Here is a 21,806-nt window from a genome sequence, read left to right as displayed (position 1 = left end):
CATAATTCTAAAAATTATTATATATAGTGTTTATCTACCTTAGTTTTTTTCTTTAATAACAGTTTTTTTCTTTCTCAGAAAGCTTTTCATGTTGATATATCTGTTTTTACCTCTTTTTTAAAAAATTATTAAATAGTATCTCAGAGAATAAATGTGCCATAGCTTTTTAGTTTATTTAACCAGTCCCCAGTCAATGGCCTGTCAACTCATGCATCACCTCAGTGTTATTTCAGTATTATGATAGTATCCTTATGCTTATCTTTTTGTGGACATGTATAAATAAATACTTCTCCATGTATTTATATAATATATACATACAGAGGAGCTGGAGGTACACTTGCTGGAGAGTATACACTTTAGAATTTTTATACTGCCAAGTTGCTTTTTCCAAAAGCCATTTACCAATTTTACAGACTCCTTTCCACAGTTCGTAAGCATCCCATGCTAGCCACACTGGATGTATCAATCTTTTTAATTTGGGCCAGTCTGACAGGTGAACGTGACCTCATTTTCACAGTCTGCATAACAGTGACCCAGTTTCCCACTGATGAGGTTCCCAGGAGAACAGTGGGGTATAAAATGCAACGACTTTGTACACTGAGGAAATGACATAGTGAATTTAGATAAACACTGTGGTCAGTGAGCATTCTCTGTTTTTTCCTTCAGGTGGGTGGCACATACGGACTCTTCTCCTGTAGAACTGTTTTCTAAAGCATAAAATAGACAGCTTTCTGTGTTCTGTTTTTTTAAATGGACTGGAAGGAGGACCTGTGAACACATGAATGACCATAGAGAGTTTCTTCCCCTATCTCTGGCCCATTAAGTTAACACAAGGAAACATAAATAAATGTATGATTTAATTTTAAGATTAGAGATCTCAGTCGGTGCTTAGGACATGCTGCAGTGAACATTTTCAAAGACACAGGAAGTGAGGCCAGTTCACGTAGACACCACATTTAATTTCATACCACTGCAGATAGCTGGGCTGGTCATTGTGATTGGAGGACAGGGATGGAAGTACAGGGTCCATTGCATCTCAGTCCCAGCTGAGAGAGGTGTCTGTCCAGAGGTCTGTCTATGCCTAGTACAACCTGCGCTTTCGGACAAGGTAGCCCTGCTGAGGCCCAAGAGCGATTCTGAGCCTGCCTCTGGGCTCAGTGGGGAGGAGTGTTGTGACCCGGGAGTGCTCTCTATTGGGGCTGGAGAGGGGAGAATGTGGTCTGGCTGGGTGGCCAGCAGCTTCTTGTTGACGTGGCACATGGCTAAAGCTGTCCCTCTGGTTGTCTTTGTCGCTGCTCTTACTGCTGTCTCCTCTTGGTATCTTTCCCTCTTTGTCCTGATAAATCCCCCAGTGTCCAAAGTTCCTGAATTTTCTCCTAACCTTGAGCCTGTGCATGGCTGGTGCCCTTGCTCCTCAGACTCACACCATTGGAGGGAGTCGCTTGACTCCTTCCACCTGAGCAGGTCTCTTCATCACGTGCATGACAAATGGCACAGTTCTGAGCAGAGTCCCAATAAATGTTTGGGCTCCCAGTGCATGTCCTTATTTATTTATTTATTATGGCAGTACCTGGCAGCTCAAGGGATCAGACCCATTCCCTCGGCAGTGAGAGTGTGGAGTCCTAACCACTGGACCACCACGGATATCCTTAATTCTGAGATATATTTTTTCGCAGTTAATAATGTTCCTAAAATTGGAGTACATCCAGCAATCCTTATGTACATTTAACAGCCTTTTCTCAAAAAGCTGTTATAGTTACATGATAATGTGGTGCAAATGAGATAATATGTTGAAAATGACCTGATTTTAATTTGTACATTTTTTGCAAATTAAAAGTTTTTCCATTTAATTGGTTGGGGTATAAGGCAGTAGCCATCATTAAGTATGTGAAATTATAAATTTTTTCTGCTGGTCTCATTCACACCAGTATCCCCAGATGTGTATTTTGAAATTCCCTCTGTGATGTCTCAGCCCAATGTATGACCCTGGGCAGTTTTCAGAAACTCTAGTTACACTATGACTCAGGGAATTAAAGGACCATCTTACCATCCTATTTCATAAAAAAAAAAAAAAAAAATCTTTACTAGTCTCAGCTTCATTCGAGGAACTGCAGCGGTTCTCATAAAGAGATCTAACTGGTTTCTTAGCAGGGGCTCGGCTCGGAAAAGAAAGCATTTTAAAAATTCTTCATATTTTAAGGAGACTATAGGATCAATGTAATTGCTTTGAAATCTTTCAAAGAGAAACCTACTATAGAGATTAATAGTAGGTCTCTTTTCTGTTCTCTGATGTTATTCTGCCACACTACTAGAACAGGCTCCATATTTATCTAGATACCTCTAAAGTTAAATCAGCTTTAATTATTGTAAAAGGCAGTTTTAAAGACATTTTTAAATCTAAAAGTCAAATTCTGAAAGAATGGCAGCTTTTGTCTCTTGAGTCCTGCTCCTTCGATACCGGCCATCACTGGGGAATCTTGCCAGTGGTCAGCCATCTAGGTACATTGTACCTGCCATTATTAATTGCTTTGGTTTTTGTTTGCCTTCTTTTTAAAATGCTGTTTTTGCTATTTTCCCCGCTTTGTGCTGTCGTGTGCCTGTCAATAATATTTTCCAAGTACTGATTCACTGAATTTTTGAAAAAAGAAAGAGAGGAAAGTAGAGATAAAAGAGAAAAATACTTATCTAAAAACCTACCACCTTTTCTTCCAGCTGTATCTGTGTGGAATGTTTATGTAATTGTATCATAGTAAATATATAGATTTTTAAAATATTTTCTCACTATTATGTCATTAGCAGTTTTTCATGTACTACTTATCCCACTTTGTACTTTTTAAATAGTGCAATAGTGTGGTTTAGTTGATGTGCAGTACACTAACAGTACAGATGTTCAGGAACATTTAGGCTTGCTGTTGCTTACCATTCAAAGGCTTTGCTCAATTTTCTTCATATTTTAATCATCTTTTCCTTGTCAGATTATATTTCTGGGGATGGGAACACCTAGTGAAAGAATGTGATTCTCTTTATATAGTCTCTAACATTTGAGTTTCCCCAAAGCAAGTAGACTTTTCTTGGCTTGAAGGAAAAAATAGAAAAGCTATACACAACCCCAAATTATCTCTCAGATGTCATAGTGTCATACTTTTTCCCTTAAGAGAATCTTAGATTTAGGAAAAGTTTGACCTGTCTGATGCTGGGGTTGAAATCATGAATTTCTGTATAGCCTTTGCTCTATTTTGTTTTCTCTCTTTCAGAATATCCCAGACCCCAGCCACCTCCCCTTGGTGGCTTCCTGGAAGACCTACCCTCTGTTCTTTGGCACGGCCATTTTTGCATTTGAAGGCATCGGGATGGTAAGAGATGCATCGTGATTCTCTGGTGCCCTTGGTGTCCTTAAGGTCCATTTTAAGGAATGCTGAGGAAATGCTCCTAGAAATTATCTTTAAGGTTTATTGGCCATTTAATGAACAGCATTTCGGAGACTCCACTGAAGTTTCCTAGCTCCAGTTTTTGTTTGCCCTCAAGCCTCTCTATTGCACACTCATCTCCTGTGTGTGCAGTAAGCAGTGGTGGGTGACAATTCTGAATGCAGGGTCTAGAGCTGGACCAATTTGGGGTTAGGCTCAACTCTGCCAAAGGGTACCTATGTGACCTTGTGCAAGGTCTTGCCTTCTCGGATTCTTCATTGTATGCTTCTGAAAAGGGAGCCTAGTGTTAATAGTTTTTAGGATTAAACGAGACATGTCTAAAGTACTTCACATAATCCCTGACATGTGGTGAGCATTTAATAATTTTTATTTTCATTAATAATAGTATTGATATTATCATTAAATCAAAAAACATATGAGTGAGTTCTCTGCCCTGAAACTTTGTTGAGCTGTAACCAATAGCCTTCACTCTTAGCTCAGCTCCTCCATCATTGCTGCTATTTCACCAATTTCCCCTAAAGAGAGGAATCTGTCCCTCGGGTGTACCTAATTAGATTTTTACTTGTGTTTTTCATAATAAAGGTCCAGATTTCTTTTCTGAAGAAATCTATTAGCATAGGGCTTAGGAAATGGGAAGACAGTTCTCCTTTCATGGAGTATCTTTTTGTCCCTTTTGATTGCCCTATCACCTTACACACTTTTTTAAAAATTAATTTTCATTGGAGCTTTACAATGTTGTGCTAATTTTTGCCAAACAGCAAAATGAATCAGCTATACATATACATATACCCTCCCATTTGGACTGCCTTCTCATTCAGGTGTACCGTCTAGGTTTTCTTCAAAGTATATAAGGTGAGCATCCTTATACACTTTTAAGAAAACCTCAGAGGTGGACATTTTTTGTCACAATTTGAGGAATTGCCCTGGTGCTTACCTGGTGGTGTCAATAGAACATGTTAATAAGACTCTTAACACCATGGGAGAGACTTTTTGAGTGATCATGTGTATGTGACTGTTCTGAGGTTTTAAACCTTCCCTGGTGCTTGCTCTTGGGGCTTCTCATTGCCCAAGAAGAACATCTCACCTTGATTCACAAACATATATGGTTTCCCTGTTGCTCAGGCAGAGGCCTGAAGGGCCCCATATTACAGTAGGATAAAGAGCTCTGAAGCACTCGGATCTGGAAAGAAGAGGCTGAGTGAATGTGGAAAGATGCCCGGGGACCCTGTGTTCTTAAGGAACATGGTGCTGAATTTATCAGCTCTCCCTAACAGCACAGGGCAGAGGTTGTTCTTTGCTTCATTTCATCAGCAGCGGCTCAGATGGAGAGTCATTCTGTTACCATCATTATCTGTTCATGATTTGTCTGTGTTTTCTCTTTTTAAAACAGAGATATGGCTGTTTTGACTCTTAGGCCAGGTTTGAGGGTTGTTGGGCGTGGCCAGGAAAAGCTCTGGGCTCTCTGAGCTTCCCCGTGCTCTCTTTGTTTCTGCACCCCTGGTCCAGACTGGCTGGCCTGGAGGAAATGGATTCCCTGCCTTCTGGCTCCTAAGACTCCCCGTAGAAAGAAACCAAAGGAAAGCTTAGAAACTGTTTCTTGTTGGATTGTGGATCAACTGAAGCTTGAGCCCCTTGATCTGGTGTGGGGGATGCTGAAGGTCGGTTGGAGATGCAGAGCTGTGATGTACCCCGTAGCTGTGGGCCAACAACAGGCTCATGGTGTCTGCTGTCTGCTGGTGTGTCTGGCTGAGACGTGTTCTGTCTGGTGGCCAGAGGCCCTTGTGGAAAATGGGCATAATGACAAGATCAAAGACAGAGGAAGGGGCCAGTTAGATGTTTCCCTAAGTTGCTTTTCCTGCAACAGCCCAGCCAGGTGCGGTTGATAGCAGATCATGAAGGTAGTCATAGTCATATTTGGTCTTTTCCCTGTTCCTTGTATGAACCATTCTTCATAAAATGCCTTTCATAATAGTATGGAGGTTCCTCAAAAAACTAAACACAGAGTTGCCATATGATCTAATAGTCCCAGTCATGGGTTATACATGTCATATATACCCAGGCAAAACTATAATTTGAAAAAAATACATGCACCCCTATGTTCATAGCAGCACTATTGGCAATAGCCAAGATATGTAAGCAACCTGTGTCCACCAACTGATGAATGGATAATGAATACACACACACATAAACACACACAGGGATATTATTCAGCCATTAAAAATAATGAAATAATGCCATTTGCAGCAACATGGATGCAACTAGAAATTATGATACTAGGTGAAGTAAGTCAGAAATATACTTATATATGGAATCTAAAACGAACATATCTATGAAACAAAAACAGACTCACAATTAGAACAGACTTATGGTTACCGGGGGTGGTGTAGGTGGTGGGTGGGGGAAATGGGGAGTTTGGAATTAGCAGATGCAAATTATTTTGTGCAGGATGGATAAACAACAAGGTCCTACTGTATAGCACAGGGAAATATATCCTGTGATAAACCATAATGGAAAAGGTTGCAAAAAGGAATATGTATATGTATAACTGAGTCACATGACTGTTCAGCAGAAGTTAAACACAACATTGTAAATCAACCAAACTTCAATAGAATTTTTTAAAACTTTTTCATAATAAAATTTTAAGTATTAACTGCAAATAAGAGGCCTTTCCTTGGCTTTAGCAAATGTTAAAATCCTCTGGTGTGAGGGAGGAGGCTGCAGGGTCAGTGGTTTGAAATAGGAGTCTGAAAACTGGGTTTTGTTATACATCTCCACGGACTTCAGCCTCCAGGATCCTCTATTAAGTCATGCCACCCCTAGCACCTCAGTTTCTCTAAGTTGGAGGTTTCACTTGTCACTGCTAGTGCCCACCCCTTTTGAGGTAAGGAAACAGTTCTGGGAACTGGAGTGGCAGTTTTCCTTGACCTGCATCTTGCATTCTTGGGACAGGTTAGCAGAGCCATGATCTCAGTCGAGATACAGTTGGCCTGGGCTACTGCTGGGTCTCTTCCTCATCGTGCTGAGTGGGCATGATGCAAGAGGGCCTGTTGGGAGCTGTGCACCTGCATTCAAGGTGCAGAAAGCACTCCCAACCCACAGGAGGCAGAGAGCCAACCTGCAACGGGAGTCCTGGCTTCCGGGCCTGCCCATGATACTTCTTGGGACTTCCTGCTTAGACAGTAGGCTCCAAAGCTCCCCCAGCTCGGCAAGTGTTGTTGTTGCTAAGTTGTGTCTAACTCTTTGCGACCCCGTGGACTACAGCATCCCTGTCCTTTACCATCTCCCAGAGTTTGCAAGCATAACGTCTGATGAACAGCTTACATTTGTCTGTCTAGTGAAAAACAGATGTGCTTTGGGGAAATTCTGGGGGAATAAGGAGAGGTTACATTTTTCTGAGAATATTACTTGATTATCGTTGTTGACCATTAATAGTGCTTTCTTATCTCTCACTATTCTCCTAGGTTCTACCCCTTGAAAACAAAATGAAGGATCCTAAGAAATTTTCTCTCATCCTCTATGTGGGAATGACTATCGTCACTGCCCTCTACATCAGCCTGGGGATTCTGGGTTACCTGCAATTTGGAGCTAACATCCAAGGCAGCATAACCCTCAACCTGCCCAACTGTTGGTATGTAGGGGAAGAAGGAATCCTAGGAGCACTGAGTTTTTTTTTTAAAATCAATGAGGGTCATAATGTGTGTTTTTCCTCCTTCCTGTCTCTTAAATCAGCCCACTTCACTTTAGCCCCTTCTTGCCCCCAGTCTCCAGGCCAGCACCATCCTGCTTGGCTGTCCATCAAGCCTTTCGGCTGGTCTCCCTGCCTGAGTCTGACTCTCCCTCAAATCTGTTCTTCTCCTGTTACCTGTGGGAGCCATCTAACCCTCAGTCCCGTCATGCAGTCCCCTGTCGAGAGGGCACAGAAACTTCCCTTAGTTCTTAACAACAAAGAGGAAACCCTGAGATGCAGTGAGGGCCACTCAGGCTCTAGCTCCACCCCCATCTAGCTCCTTCTCAGTGAAGAGGCCTCATGCTGGGAGCCACTCTGTTTGAGAAATTCTCTAATGTCTCACCGACTGAACCGTCGAGTCTAGGTCGTGGCCCTCCTTTCTGCTGCCACGGGTCCCATGAGGATCCTGTCCTAATCCTTATTCCATTGTATCGTAGTTGTCTGTTTACCCGTGCTGTGCTCTCCCTACATTATAAGCTTCATTCATTTTACCCCAGCCCCCTGGCACAATGCCTGGCATACAGTCAAAACCAAGTGAAAAATTTTTGAACGAAAAGGGAGGACTAAGTGCTGAGACAGTGAGGCATTTATAAATGAGGAGAGCTCACCAGGAAGCCACTGGAGCAGAGAGAATAGAGGTGATCTGCCATGTCCCAGCTCTCTATAGCCTTGGACAGGTCTCAGCTTCCCACTGCCTCAGTTCCCCTTTCTGGGAACTAAGCTTAGGCATTTCTGTCAGAATTGTCATGCAGATCAAATAACATGCGTGAGCTTGGTACTACTGTACTGGCACTGTGGAGAAGTAGGCTGGTGCTGAGCTTTATACTTTGGATGAGTCATTCTGATGGAGACAGATGCCTCGTGGATTGATTGATCCACTGACTGGTGGTGCCACTTCTCCCAGGAGATCTGAGCCCAGAAGGATCAAGCATCCAGTCCACGGACCTAGAACCTTTCCAGATACACCAGGAAAAAGGAGGGCATACTTGCCTGGTCCCCAGCTTCTGCTGTGCCTGTCCCAAGACTGCCACTTGCTCCGTGTGCAGGTGCAGGCGGAGCCTCTCACTATGGGCTGGGAACCCTTCTGTATCTCACTTTCCCTAAGTCATGACTGCTGTATTGCAGAGAAACACCAAGACATAGTAAAATCCTTCCTGACAAGGTAAATGTCAGAGGGTGTGTCCTAAGCAGCAATTCTTTTTGGAAGATTAGAATTTCAGTGCAGACAGCAGCCGTGAGCAGATGCTGTAAAGCTTGTCGAATGCCCTAGGGATCAGAATAACCTTTCAGGTCGGCCTGGTTTTAGAGGTCTGATGGGTGAGGCATTGTACAAGGACTGACTGAGGAAATTGAGAAAAATGTTTTTTCAGTAGGATCAGTGTTTCATACTGGTCACCCTGATCAGCAGACAAGTGGTAACCCTGAAGTGGGCTGTTTTCTCCCCAAAGTCTTTCTCTTTCCCTCTAATGCCTGCTTTTCAATTTCCAAATATTCATGCCTTTTCAAAAGAGAAGAGTCAAGTAGTAGCTCAGCATAACTGAAGATAAGTGGATCAGGAGCACCAGAAGCAGCCAACATAATCTGAAGCCATAGGCAAGCATCTGTCTTCTTTCCTCTGATGTTTCCACCCCAGCTCCCCTAGTCTTTCTGCTTCCCTTCGGGTATGATTTATTTGGCTGTCCCAGCAGGTGGCTATCCTGAATCTAGACTTCTCAGCACTCCAGAAGACTTTGGGGCTGCACTGAGTTTAATTATAGAGCTGCTAGCTGGTTTTTTCCCCAACGGGTTTTTAATTATGTATTCTTGGAGCAAAAGACCTTTTGTCAATCTCAGTCTCTCCCAGGGTGTTCTCCTGCTTATAGCGTTAGAACATCTTCTGGGTATTAAGTTCAACCACAGAGAAAGTCAGTGCACACCATGAACAGTATAATCACTTTAAAAAAAAAGTCTTTATTGAATTTTTACAGTATTGCTTCTGTTTTATGTTTTGGTTTTTTGACCCTGAGGCATGTGGGATCTTAGCTCCCCGACCAGGGCTTGAACCCACGTCCTCTGCACTGGAAGGCGAAGTCTTAACCTCTGGATCACCAGGAAGTCCCTATAATCACCACTTTTAAAAGATTTCCAGCAAGGGAGGGAGGCCGCAGTTTCTTCCTGGTAATGCATGAGGGTCTTCTTTGAAGTGGAACTTTGCTTAGGGGCAGGATGGCGTTCTCTTTAATGGGCATGTCAAATCTGAATACTTACTGATCAGACCTTTTTTCTACTCTTCACTGTCCTAGGTCTTGGATAAGATAAACGTGTTCCGTGGTAGGTTAGCAGTCTCTCTGAGAAGCCTCCCATGAAGCAGTGGTAGGATAGTAGCCAGCCCTAGTGGGATGAAAAGATGGCTTTTGTTCCTGTCTGTTCATTCTGTGTGATCACCATCTGATTCTAGGGAGCACTGAGTTGGATGAGAAGGATATAAAAAGGCCTGTTGCATTTGAATTGTATTTTTTTCCTGCTGTTTACTCCTTTTTTTCCTTGCTTTTTAAAAATGTTTTTGTTTTTTAATTTTTACAATGTCATGTTGGTCTCTGTTTTTATTTGTTAAAGGCTATATGCCTGTGGAAAAGATTCCAAATGTTCAAAGGACGTACAGAAAATATTAGGTTTCCACTTGCCTCTTCAGGACCCCTGTTTTACAATTTTCCATTTCGGGGTTGACCATTGCCAGTTTCTTGTGTTTCCTCCTCAAGATACTTGGCGTATATAGGAATTTCACATGTATGTGTGTCTGAAAGGGGGTGTTTTTCCTTCTTTTTCCTTTTTTAGACAGTGGGTACCATACTGTCAACACTGTTCTGCTTCATGCTTTTTTCCACTTCATTGTATGTCATGGAGGTAGTTTCATATCAGCACCGGAGTTCTTTCTCCTACTTTTTAACACTTCTGTGGGAATGCCAATTTTCCCAGGTGGTGCTAACGGTAAAGAATCCACCTGCCAATCCAGGAAATGCAAGTGACATGGTTTGGATCCCTGAGCCGGGAAGATACCCTGGAGTAGAAAATGGCAACCCACTCCAGTTTCTTGCCTGGAAAATTCCATGGGCAGAGGAACCTGGCAGGCCACAATCCATGGGGTCACAAAGAGTCAGACATGCCTGAGCACACTGGGGTGCCATGATTATTTAACCAATTCCCTCCTGATTAACATTGGAACTCTTTTTAATCTTTCAGACTTAGAGCTGCAGTGACATATTTTTACTGTAAGTTTATGTGTGCATGTACAAGTATACTTATAGGATAAATCCCTAGACCTGAAATTGCTCATCCAAAGGAGACCTGTGTTTATAACTTGGAGAGATATGGCCAAATCACCACAGGGCCATTTTGCAGTCTCACTGCTGGGTGTGTGAGTGTGCATAGCTGGCTCTGAGTGCGTCTCGACTCTCTCTGCAGGCTGTACCAGTCAGTTAAGCTGCTCTACTCTGCCGGCATCTTCTTCACCTATGCCCTCCAGTTCTATGTCCCTGCCGAGATCATCATCCCCTTCTTTGTGGCCCGCGGACCTGAGCATTGCGAACTGGTGATAGATCTCTCCGTGCGCACCGTGCTGGTCTGTCTGACATGTGAGTAGAAGACAAGATCATTACCTTGTCTGTTTTCTCCCCAGAGGGTGCCCAGTCCCCAGGGCTTTTGTGAGGGAAGGCTTGTGTCGTAGCCAGTGATGTGTGAGCAGGGAACTTGGGGCGCTGTCTCAGCATCAGAGTTGAGGCACGTCTGCAGAGGGACTGAATTGATTATAGGTGTGCTCTAAAGCATACAGTGATGGGAGTGGTGGTTTCTTTATCGAGACAGCCTAAAATGTGATGGCAGTGGTCATGATGCTTAGTAAACGGGTGCGATTATTATTCTGTCTAAAATATGGCAGAAGTTTAAAAGAGATCCATTTAACACACACGCATAATGAGTACTGTAAGTTCTTTGATAGCAGGTGTATCTGTTTATTTCAAATAATCATGTTTCCAGTGTGACAGTCTGTTCCTTGGATTGCATTTTGAGACTGCTTGATACTATTCTAAAAACTTTTGGATGGTGGTCTCACTAAAATCTGTTTCATAGAAAATTTCTGTTGACTACCCTAGGTGTTTGCTTTATCACTTTGTGTTTAATTCCTCTCTTCTGACCACATACCCAGGAGTGTGAGCTGAGAGACAAGATAGCACCTTATTTGTTCTTGGTTAAAACTTGTATAATTCAAAAATAAATTATTTTTTTGAAGCTCCTGTGAAGTTGGTAAAATAATTCTTGAATATATTGGTCTGTAATATCTAATTTAAATTTTAAGAGATTTGCAGTTTATTTCTAAATTGAAATGCTTGAATCATAGATGTCTCTTTTTGGCCATGGTTAGGTTTTTTTTTTTTTAACTTTTATGTTTTTGGGAAAAGAGACATCTTTGCTTATCATATTGGAACTTTGCTTAAAGTGTGCAGTCCAAGCCTCTGTATTTGGAGTAAAGCTGGTCTGTATTTCTTTTAATAGGTTTTTTTTAAGTTATTTTTTAATTGGAGGAAAGATGTTTTACAACGGAGTATTGGTTTCTGGTTGCAACAACACAAATCAACCATAATTATATATGTATCCCTTCCCTCTTGAGCCTCCCTCCCCTCCCCCACCCCTCAGGTGATCACAGAGCGCCAGGCTGGGCTCCCTGTGTTATATAGCAACTCCTCACCAGCCAGTTTACACATGATGGTGTATATATGTCGATGCTGATCTCTCCATTCGTCCCACTCTCTCCCTCCCTAGCTGTGTCCACAGGTCTGTTCTTACTTCCGCATCTCCATTCCTTTCCTGCAGACAGGTTCCTCAGTACCTTCTTTCTAGATTCCACGTATATGTGTTAATATATGATATTTGTTCATTGGACCAGAATGGAGTGTTTTAGGGATGAATGATGTGATAGTTGTCTAACGTGCACTCATAGTCTGGAAGGTTTGAAATGACTTCATTGGTTGACTGTTAGCAAGAACAGGGCAAACAAGAAGCTGTCATCCTTTCCTTCCACCCACGTAGATGTGGGGAGCAGACTGGCACCCATCCCAGGATGGCCCTCCCCCAGCCTACAGGTACCTTCCTGATGTTACTTCTAGGGCAGTGGGTGGAAGCTCAGTGTCCCACGTCTGCATGGAAGGAACTCACTGGAGCTGAGACCTGAAGGCCTTCCTATTTAATCTTGGGGAACTCGCCTGCTGAGGCGTTCTTGTAGGCTGGACCTGGGTAGCAGAGTGCACACCTTGGTTTCACCAGCCCCAGAGAGCTGACGGAAACCAGGAATCTGACCTCTCATATTCTTCACTGGACAGCCCTTTGGACTATCTCCTTAGACCAGCCTGGAAAACAGCCCACTGCCTGCAGGCCACTGCTGCCCCAAAGTGATTGAAGGGAAGGAATGTGCAGGGTACAGCTTTGACTTCCAGTAAAGCACCTGAATGTGTGATAAGATCAGAGGCTTGCACTCTCCTAGATTTTACTGTTTCTTGCTGGCAACCCTGGAGGCTTTGATCAAGCATGTATAATTCCTCTACAGAGGAATTAGATCTGAGTGTTGAGGAGAGAGCACCCATGTGCACGGTGTTCATAATGTCAACTCTAAGGCCCCGATTCTTGAATCGAAGGGGTACTAGAAGAAAGGATAGGGATAGCTCAAATAATGGGCTTTGTTTCAGAGTGGTTACTATAGAGAAAGTAGGGCTGTCTGTGTACATGTGTTGTCCCTGCTGGAGGAGCTGGGGCACTGAGCTGGCCCTGGCTCCTCTCACTGCCCCATTTTCTTCTCAAGTTTGGCTCAGCCTCCGATAGCATATGTCTCACTTCCTGCCAGGTTCCTCTCCACTGCACCCCGCGGCAGCCAGCAGTCCTGACTCACAGACCTCCTGCTATCCTTAGATGCCTCTCGGTTTTCACTTCGCTTTTCCTAGCTCTGTCTATGGGTCTCACCTCCCTTCTGCAGTGTGATGCTCAGAGGATAAGAGCTGCATTTGATCTTTAAGTACATTGGGTTGTTTTCCTCTTCTCCTGTGAACTCTTGTAACTTGACTTTGCATTGTCATTCTATTAAAGGGTTCAACCCCTTCATCTCTGAGTGATCAGCCTCTCTTGCCTTCCCTGGAGACTTTGAAGTTATTGTGGGATTTGGGAGCAGCATTTTACTGTAGCACCAACTTAATTGCATTTATCTGACTTCATTTTGTTTTTTTATCTCTGTAACTTCAGATCCTTTGGCCGAAGGTTAATTGGTATATGATTTTAGATCTTTGATGTAACTGACTGTTTTCATTTACAGTCATAAATTTTAATGGCAGCTTGTTTTATTGCTATTTGGGCTATTTTCTTGTTTTCTCCCCAACTTTCTCTCCACCTGCTCACTCTCCATCCCCAAGGGAGCAGGAAAATCTGGTTCAGCCTCATTTTTTTTTTCCACTTAGAATTCAACTTTCTCACCACTCTTCTCCATCTGCCAAAGATGACCATGTCTGCTTTTTTGATGCTTTATTTCACACTTTTGGAGAGGAAAGGAAAGAAAAATAGGCATGTCAGAGATTGGTGCTCATTTTGTTACAGTTTCATATGGGACAGTAGTTTCTTCCAGCCCATATGTTTGGCCATGCAGACCTAGCAGATCACCTTATGTCCAGACCTTGTGTAGAAGGAGAGGCTAGGAGAGGCTGCTCCACCTGAAAGAGGCCGGAGATGTGCAAAGAGTAGTTCCTTTGGATTCCTTGCGGCACTAACCTGTCCTCCAGTGGTTGAACTGATCTGCTGTGGCACTTGCCCCATGACACATTTTATTTCGGTTAGGTATGAGAACGTCATAAACCTGTTATTGAAGACAGAATAGCAGCACGGCTATCTCAGGTAAGAGATCTATCACATCCTAGAATATAAAGCAGTCCAAGCAGCCAGACTCTTTAGAGAAGGAAGCTTCCAGGTCCAAACAAAGTGGCTTTCTCCACCCCTTTTGGCCTCCCACACATCTCGGTCTTGCAGCTACAAAGAGAGCAGCAGCACTAACTGTGCTCTGAGCCCCCATCCCCACCACGGGGTCGGTCATGAGGCCTCAGTGCCTTCATTTGTAAGATGTGAAAGGGATCCCCTCACTTCACGTCTAAAACTCTGTCATTCTGCACTAGTACTCTGAGCTTGATTTTAAATTCCTACCAAAATATTGCTCCAAAAAAAGTTAATGTAATAAAAGCATCTGAAGATTGTCTAGATCTAGAGTAAATGAAAAAGAAATTCCCAATATCCCAGTGACTTAAAATAACTTTTGCATTTTATCTTCTGTGTTAATCCCCATGGGCGCTTTTTATAAATAATTGCAGTCCTCATATACATGTGACTTTGTTTTTGGCATTTTGTTTAAAATTGTCTCATGACTATACAATCTTTGGAAATATTTTTTATGACTGCACGATATTCCATTTTATTGGTAGATCATGTTTACGAAACTACTCCTTTAACACTGGACATGTAGGTTGTTTCCCTTGTTTTTGTATTGTTTTTAAAATCTATACTCCCACTAAATGAAATTATACATTCTGTCCAAGACTGTTATTAACTTTAAAGACAGATTTCTGGCCGTTTGAGAGCCACACAGGTGAGCTTCACCTACACTGATGGTAGTAAACAGCAGTAAGCACTTCTGGACACAGGAGCTGTAAGCATCCGAGGGCTTTCTGTCAGTGTGCTTGTCTCTTAAGTGCTTTCTCTGCTCTGTGTGTAAGTCAACTCTTTCTGTTGTGGTCTAAAACCACAGGCTCAGAATTCCGGTCAGTTCCTTCTCTGATGGCTGTTGGCCTCCTGCTGCTTCAGCAGTTAAAAGATCACATTTTCAGTGTCCCTTAACCCAAAGGGAAAATGTTTTGCAATACCATTGGAGCCCTCTTGACTAATCATGTGATCTGCCCGTCCTCAGGGCCAACAGCCAAGCTGTTCATGTCATAGCTAGGCTGCTGCAGGGGGCTGGGGAACTGCCAGTGTGGAGTGTGCTATCTTTGACCCTCTTTGTATGAGATGCTCTTTCTGTGGGGGAGTAGGGAGAGGGTTCCTGGAGGAGGGCATGGCAACCCACTCCAGTTATCTTGCCGAGAGAATTCCCGTTGACAGAGAAGTCTGGCGGGCTACAGTCCATGAGGTTGCAAAGAGTCAGACACAACTGAGCAACTAAGCACAGCACAGCACAGGGAGAGGGTATTCCCAGTTGGCTGCTTCCTAAGGTATCTACCTTGGATTTCTCTTTCTTAAGGGCTTTAACTCATGGAGTAAAGACATTCAGTGTTAGAAGAGGTTTTAGTTGCTCCCATATCTTTCCTGAGTACCTGATTCCCATCTCTGGAATTAGTGAAATCTGGTTTGCCTGGACAGGGAAGCCTGGTGTGCTGCAGTCCGTGGCGTCACAAAGAGTTGGACATAACTGAGCGACTGAACTGAACTGAGTTTGCCTGGTGTTTGGTAAACAGAGGCCTTGGTTATTAGGCCCTCCGTTTGGGTCCCTCTCCCTTCTTCCTCCTCCAGTGTATTAACTAATGGGAAGTTCATTCTTCCTGCCTTCTCCCCTCATTATGTTTCTCCAGTGTCAGGCTGCATTTAGGGTTCAACTGTGTATCCGGTCAAGCTAGGACAGGAAGAGGGTCCTCCCTTTGCAGCCCTGTGGTCCTGGCTTTTAAAAATTTTGCCCTTTAAAAAATATCTCTATTAAGGACATTTGTGTTAAACATACTTATCTTGTATGTGGGTAGTCAAGTCAAGAACACGTTTTCGGGTTGCTATTTTAAAGTCATGATGAAATGGAACATTTCCATCCAATCTGAGAAAAGATTCTGATCTCGCAAGCTTCTGTTTCTTTCTGTTTTCACTTAATTCTTATCAGAGTGGAGCACATGTGACTTCACTTAGCTCATATCATGAAGTACGCATCTGTCCTCCAGGCTAATATGCAAGAGGAAAGGAGAGGACAGACCCTCAGCACTGGAAGGGGCTGGGCAGGTCCTCTGACTTGTCTCCTCCAGGTACTTATTGTCTCAGCATAAACGCCTGCTTTCTCTTCAGTGGTTGGAGCATCCCGGGGACCAGGAGGAATAACTCACACTTCCTTTAATAGTACAAAACCAGAGCGACTTGGTGGTTTAGTAGCTGAGTCATGTCCGACTCTTTGACACCATGGACTGTAGCCCGCCAGGCTTCTCTGTCCATTGAATTCTCCAGGCAAGAATACTGGAGTAGGTTGCCCTTTCCTTCTCCAGGGGATCTTCCCGATCCAGGGATTGAACATGGGTCTCCTGCACTGCAGATGGATTCGTTACCAGCTGAGCCACCAGGGAAGCCCTAGTCAGGGGCAGGGGGGCTAGAAGTTACATTTTTGGCCCAACTATGTCTTCTAAGATGGAATCCTGTCAGTCAGCTGTACCACTCTGGAGCAGCACATGGTACTTCCCAGACAGTGAATTGAGGGATATATTCCAGAACACATTCCCAGGTGACTAAATCTGCATTGTGTAGTTCCTTAAAATTTCAGCGATGCAAGTGATCATCCAGTGTTAATGAAGTCACCTTACTCCATGGGTAAATGAACTGAGGCTCAGAATGGGAGCTGATTCCACACCCCAGGGCACACGCAGCCTGCTCCTGAGCAGGGATGGGTAATGCTGTTAGCTAACACTTATGAGGCCTTTGTTATGTGTGTAGTACTCCAAGTTTTTTACCTGAATGATCTCATTTGACCATCCCTATTTAGCAGTAGGGAAGATGTCTTAACTAGGTTAAGTAACTGACTGGTCAGTGGTGGGTTGGAGCCTAGGTTCTGAGTCTAGACCCTTGCTGCTGCTGCTGCTAAGTCACTTCAGTCGTGTCCAGCTCTGTGCTACCCCATAGACGGCAGCCCACCAGGCTCTCCTGTCCCTGGGATTCTCCAGGCAAGAACACTGGAGTGGGTTGCCATTTCCTTCTCCAATGCGTGAAAGTGAAAAGTGAAAGTGAAGTTGCTCAGTCATGTCCGACTCTTTGCAACTCCATGGACTGCAGCCCACCAGGCTTCTTCGCCCATGGGATTTTCCAGGCAAGAGTACTGGAGTGGGGTGCCATTGCCTTCTCCAGTCCAGACCCTTAACCACACTCTTATAACAGCCTCTCCAAGGCTCAGATCTGATGACTGTGTCAGCTGTTTCCACCCCACTGTTTGCCTGAACTGAAACATCTGGAGCCACCACTGTGTGGTCAAACATTAGGCAGAGAGATCCAGACCCCAGAGAGGGCAAGTGTCTTACTCCAGGTCACACAGCAGATCAACTCTTGTTGTCTTAGGTTTTCTGTGATGAGAGCATCATTTTGTCATCAACCTACAAACACTTCCAACTTTCCTCCAAACTCAACCCTGACGGGAGGGACATCATCAACTCTATTTAGAAATAGCTGAAGGCTGAAACAGACTATTTTAAACTTGCAGAGCAAGTTAAAAGCTTATATCTTTGGTAGACTCCGAAGGCTTCAGAACAGTGAGGGTATTCCGAGATAATTGCCGTGATGGTTGAATGTAGAAGAAAGAAAGAGGAAGGGATTGCCCTGGGGTTGTAAAGCCCTGGGCAACATAGGCAGATCTGAAACTCATTTTCCTTGTACCTCCTTTTATCAGGCTTCAAAATCCTTGTCTGGAGTCCTCTGAAAAGCAGAGAGGGGTCAGGGCTGACCTGTACTGGATTTTCTACCTCATCATTGTGGTGTGTCTCTGGGAAAGCTAATGTGGCATCTGAACCCCTCAGTTCTTCATAGACAGGATCTTTCTGCTGATCAGCCAGATCCCCTGTTCTCCCTCCTCCTGCTCATCCTCTTCTGTATTTTCTTGATCATCAGGTCTATGATGTTACTGAACCAGGGGCTTGAGGCCCTTGTTCCAGCTGTGTCACTTTCTATCACGTAAATTCTTCAGGGCTGTCTTTCCACAGAGACCATAATAACGTTGTGGAGGTCTGTACCTATGGAGTGGAGGTGAATTCAGCTCAGCGAGTGGTTGTTTCCCAGTGCTGTCTGCTAGAGAGTAGATGTTCTGCATGATGGGAGTGCTCCGGGTCTCTGCTGTCCAGGATAGTAGCCATGAGGCACAGGTGGCAGTTGAGTCCTTGCAGTGTGGCCAGTGTGACTGAGGGACCGAGTTCATTCAGATTTGGATAGCTAGTGACAGTGGCATTATTGTACAGCTCGGCTACAGAGTGAGTGAATGTGAGACGGGTGACGTGGCTCTGCTCATCCCAGTTTCCAGCCTGCCCCTTGCCTTCCCACATGGAGTGGTGTTCCAGGCAAAAAATTGAGTGTTTCTCTTAAAACCTGGCCTCTAAATGCAGCCCACTGCTTTCATCTGGTGCTCACCCAAAGGAGTAGCAATCGATTCCAATAGTCCATCTGGAGGGTATAGTCGGCTGCACAGGATTAAGACGTTCTGGCGTCTCACCACTGTGATGCCTTCCTCAGAGCAATTGGACCTCGCTTCTGCTTTATGAAATGAATGTAGGATTGAAACCCTCCGGTGTGAGTCTACTGTGTCCAGTGTGAGTTTCTTATAGAGATCAGGGAGGAGATAGATGTGCTCTGGATTACTGTCTCAATGCTCAGAACTGCTGGCCAGAGCCCAGGAACGGAGAAGACGATTCATCAAAATAATTTGATTATTAGCAAGTTAACGGTGCACTTGCCGTGAGCAACGAAATATACACTACTGCTGGTAATATTAACTGTATTGTGTGCCTGGTGTACACCAGGCCTTTTAAGTGCCTTTGTAACCTCCTTTGATCATCACGACCTCCCTGACGGGAGCTTTTGTATCTTCATCTCACCAACAAGAAAACTGGGGAGTAGAAAAGAGCCATGTGTCACTCAAGACAGAGCCAGAGTCCAAACACTAGTGCCCAATTCCAGAGCCCATAATCCTCAATAAACCTATGAAATGTTGGCCTTCACCACTACCCGCCCCCCCGAGTGGAGAGCTGAGTTAGGGGAAGTTGTAGGGTCAGTGGGCAATGGAGTAAGTCCTCTGCTTGGATTTAAACAGCACCGTCTGACTAGCTGGCCAGTGGTAGAGGTGTTGGTGTGCTATGGAAAGCTGTGGCGTTTCCTCACGCAGTCCTCATTTCATCTTCATCATCTGTTGCACCTTCTTCACATACACCCGGGCTAAGTGTCAGGTGTGGAAGCCACCGGCTTGTCCTAACACAGGAATTCAGTCATTGTAGGGGGCTTTGCTCTTGAGGTCAGCCTGCACACAGATCTGCTTCTTTTCACTGCGTGAAGGCGCTCTATGCCATGGGGCTTACATGGGATTGTTCAGAAGGAGGGTCTCCCCAGCCCCACCGTTTCATTTCTTGTCTTTCAAGTAGAGAGGTTTGTGTTGGAGGTACCCTCAGGGGTAAGAAGATGAGCAGTCACTCAGAAAAGGTCTACCTCTTTTTCTGCTCTCCACTCACTCTCCTTTGGTAGGACCAGATTGCCCTGGAATGTAATTTGGCTCCTTTTCCTCAGAAAGATGGAAGTCACAGACTGTGACAAGCTGGGAGATCTGGGTTCCCATCCCAGTTCTGCCTGCCTTGCAGTGAGTCCTGGGTTATGTCACCTCTCCAGGCATCAGTTTTCTCATCTGTGCATTGAGAAATTGAGCTGGATTATGTCTTGGCTTCCTTGGAGTTCCCCCTTCTGTGAGACGGACTTGCTAGATTTGCTGAATGGTGAGGCGGCCTCTCCCAGCTCTGGGTGGTCCTCAACAGGTATGTCCTCTCTCCCATAGGCATCTTGGCCATCCTCATCCCCCGCCTGGACCTGGTCATCTCCCTGGTGGGTTCCGTGAGCAGCAGTGCCCTGGCCCTCATCATCCCGCCCCTCCTGGAGATCACCACCTACTACTCGGAGGGCATGAGCCCCATCACCATTGTCAAGGACGCCCTGATCAGCATCCTGGGTTTCATGGGCTTTGTGGTAGGGACGTGTCTGACCCTGTATGAGCTGATCCAGCCAAGCAGTGCTCCCATCTTCATCAACTCCACCAGTGCCTTTGTGTAGCAGGCTGGGTGCGTCCCTGCACCAGCCCACTCCACCCTGTGTGTTCCCCCAGCACCTGGCTCCAGAGCCTCAGGTAGGCTCCAGGCTCTGGGGGAAGGTAAGGTCGCTGTCTGGGAACCCCTTCCTGGCTCCTGGGTACCCTGGGTCAGGTAGGGATGAAAACAGGGTAGGGTGTGGGCAGCAGATTCGCTGCTGCGTGGGAGGTACCTCTAGCGGCAGCGCCATCTCTGTTCATTTGTACTTATTTTAACCCGGAACTTTTCACCTCTTTTCCCTGATCCCACCTCCTCCCTTCACTGCCTGCCTTTCTCCTTCTGACCCACCTCTTCAGATTATCCCTGTTGCACAATTCACTTTATCTAAAAATTTCAGTGTCTCTCACCTCATGTTTTCTCCTTGCCCGGGCCAAGCCTAGATGAAATAATGTGGGCATGCCCCTCTTTATCAAGCCAGGCCCACCTCTTAGCTCTCTCCCAGATGTTTTACCTCAGTATTCTCCTGCCTATTCAAGTCTCCGCCCAGTAGTGGAGCCTACCTAGTAGTTGAAAACCAGCCCCCAAAGCTAGAGGTTCCGGCCTTCACTCTCTCTGGCTTGCCGTGACCCTTGGCAACACCACCTCCTCTCTGGTTTCCTCGCATGGGTCACGATACTGTTATCTTAGTTGCTCGAACTGCTGAAAGATATGAAGTGCTGCCAAATTGAAAATATTTATATTTTATTTAAAACCAGCTTTTGTTTTTAGATTCTGTCTCTAGATCTGGGACTATTTGCAACTTGTTTCTTCCTCAGTAAACTCTCACTCAACTGTTCCCTCTGAGAGGAAACTGAGTCCAGGAGGTGACTACGGAGGCCCTCAGCACCCTTGGCCGAGGACCCCGGAGCTTTCAGTCAGGACCATCGAAGTGCGGACCTCTGTGGGGAGTCACGAACTTTGCCTCCCGTCAGCCAACCTGATTGCCTCCTGAGAAGGCAGGAAGGACTCAGGAGATGTTTGCCCATGCACGAGGCGGAGGGGAAGAATGGCGATGTGGGGTGCATTTCTCTCCATAGGAGGCTTAGAAAACAGCCGCTTTGTGCATTGAGACCTGTTCCCCCACCTAAGCTCCTGATGGACAGAGAGCACGGCAGTGTCCATGAGGACACCCCGACTCTTGCCGTGAATGAGAAGATGAGGCCAGTGTGAAAGGCAGTTCCCCGAGTTTGCAGCAGCTGGTCCGACCCTACATGTGGTGCTCGGTTGTTTACAAGCCCTGGAGGATGGGGTGGGTGGGCAAGTGCCCAGCCCCGGGCTGCCTCCAGGATCTGGACTTCTAACGGAACCACTTGGTTGGGACTTCGGTCTCCTGTGCTCTGAACACTAATCATGCCCTCGTCCCTCTCCCCCGACCCCGACTGCCTCCCTGGGTATCAGAAAAGAGGCATCCTCAGGGCTGACTCACCTCAAGGTCAACCTTCAGGTTTGGGGACAAACAGCAGAGAGAGCTGGGAAATGTCCATTGCGCTGTGGGCTGCCTCTTCCCTCTTAGTGTGACAGGTATCACAGAAGGCTGTTCACTGAATCTCC

The 21,806-nt window shown here is 45.1% G+C and overlaps 1 protein-coding gene across 2 annotated transcripts in view; it reads left to right on the top strand.

Annotated features, from left to right (window-relative positions):
* Window positions 1-21,806, top strand: part of LOC120863388 (proton-coupled amino acid transporter 1) — a 49,654-nt gene that overhangs the window by 25,273 nt on the left and 2,575 nt on the right. For both annotated transcript variants that reach the window (XM_040239552.1, XM_040239554.1), the window contains exons 8-11: window positions 3,255-3,353; window positions 6,890-7,056; window positions 10,597-10,766; window positions 19,970-21,806. The exon at window positions 19,970-21,806 is cut by the window's right edge and continues 2,575 nt beyond it. In XM_040239552.1, the coding sequence (XP_040095486.1) occupies window positions 3,255-3,353; window positions 6,890-7,056; window positions 10,597-10,766; window positions 19,970-20,241 (708 nt within the window). In that variant the 3' untranslated portion in view covers window positions 20,242-21,806. The remainder of the gene's footprint in view (window positions 1-3,254; window positions 3,354-6,889; window positions 7,057-10,596; window positions 10,767-19,969) is intronic.

Source organism: Oryx dammah, unplaced genomic scaffold (genome assembly GCF_014754425.2).
Source record: "Oryx dammah isolate SB20612 unplaced genomic scaffold, SCBI_Odam_1.1 HiC_scaffold_5, whole genome shotgun sequence".
NCBI classification, from domain to species: Eukaryota; Metazoa; Chordata; class Mammalia; order Artiodactyla; family Bovidae; genus Oryx; species Oryx dammah.
Note: the sequence above shows the minus strand (reverse complement) of the source record. Positions and strands in the feature narration are given on the sequence as shown.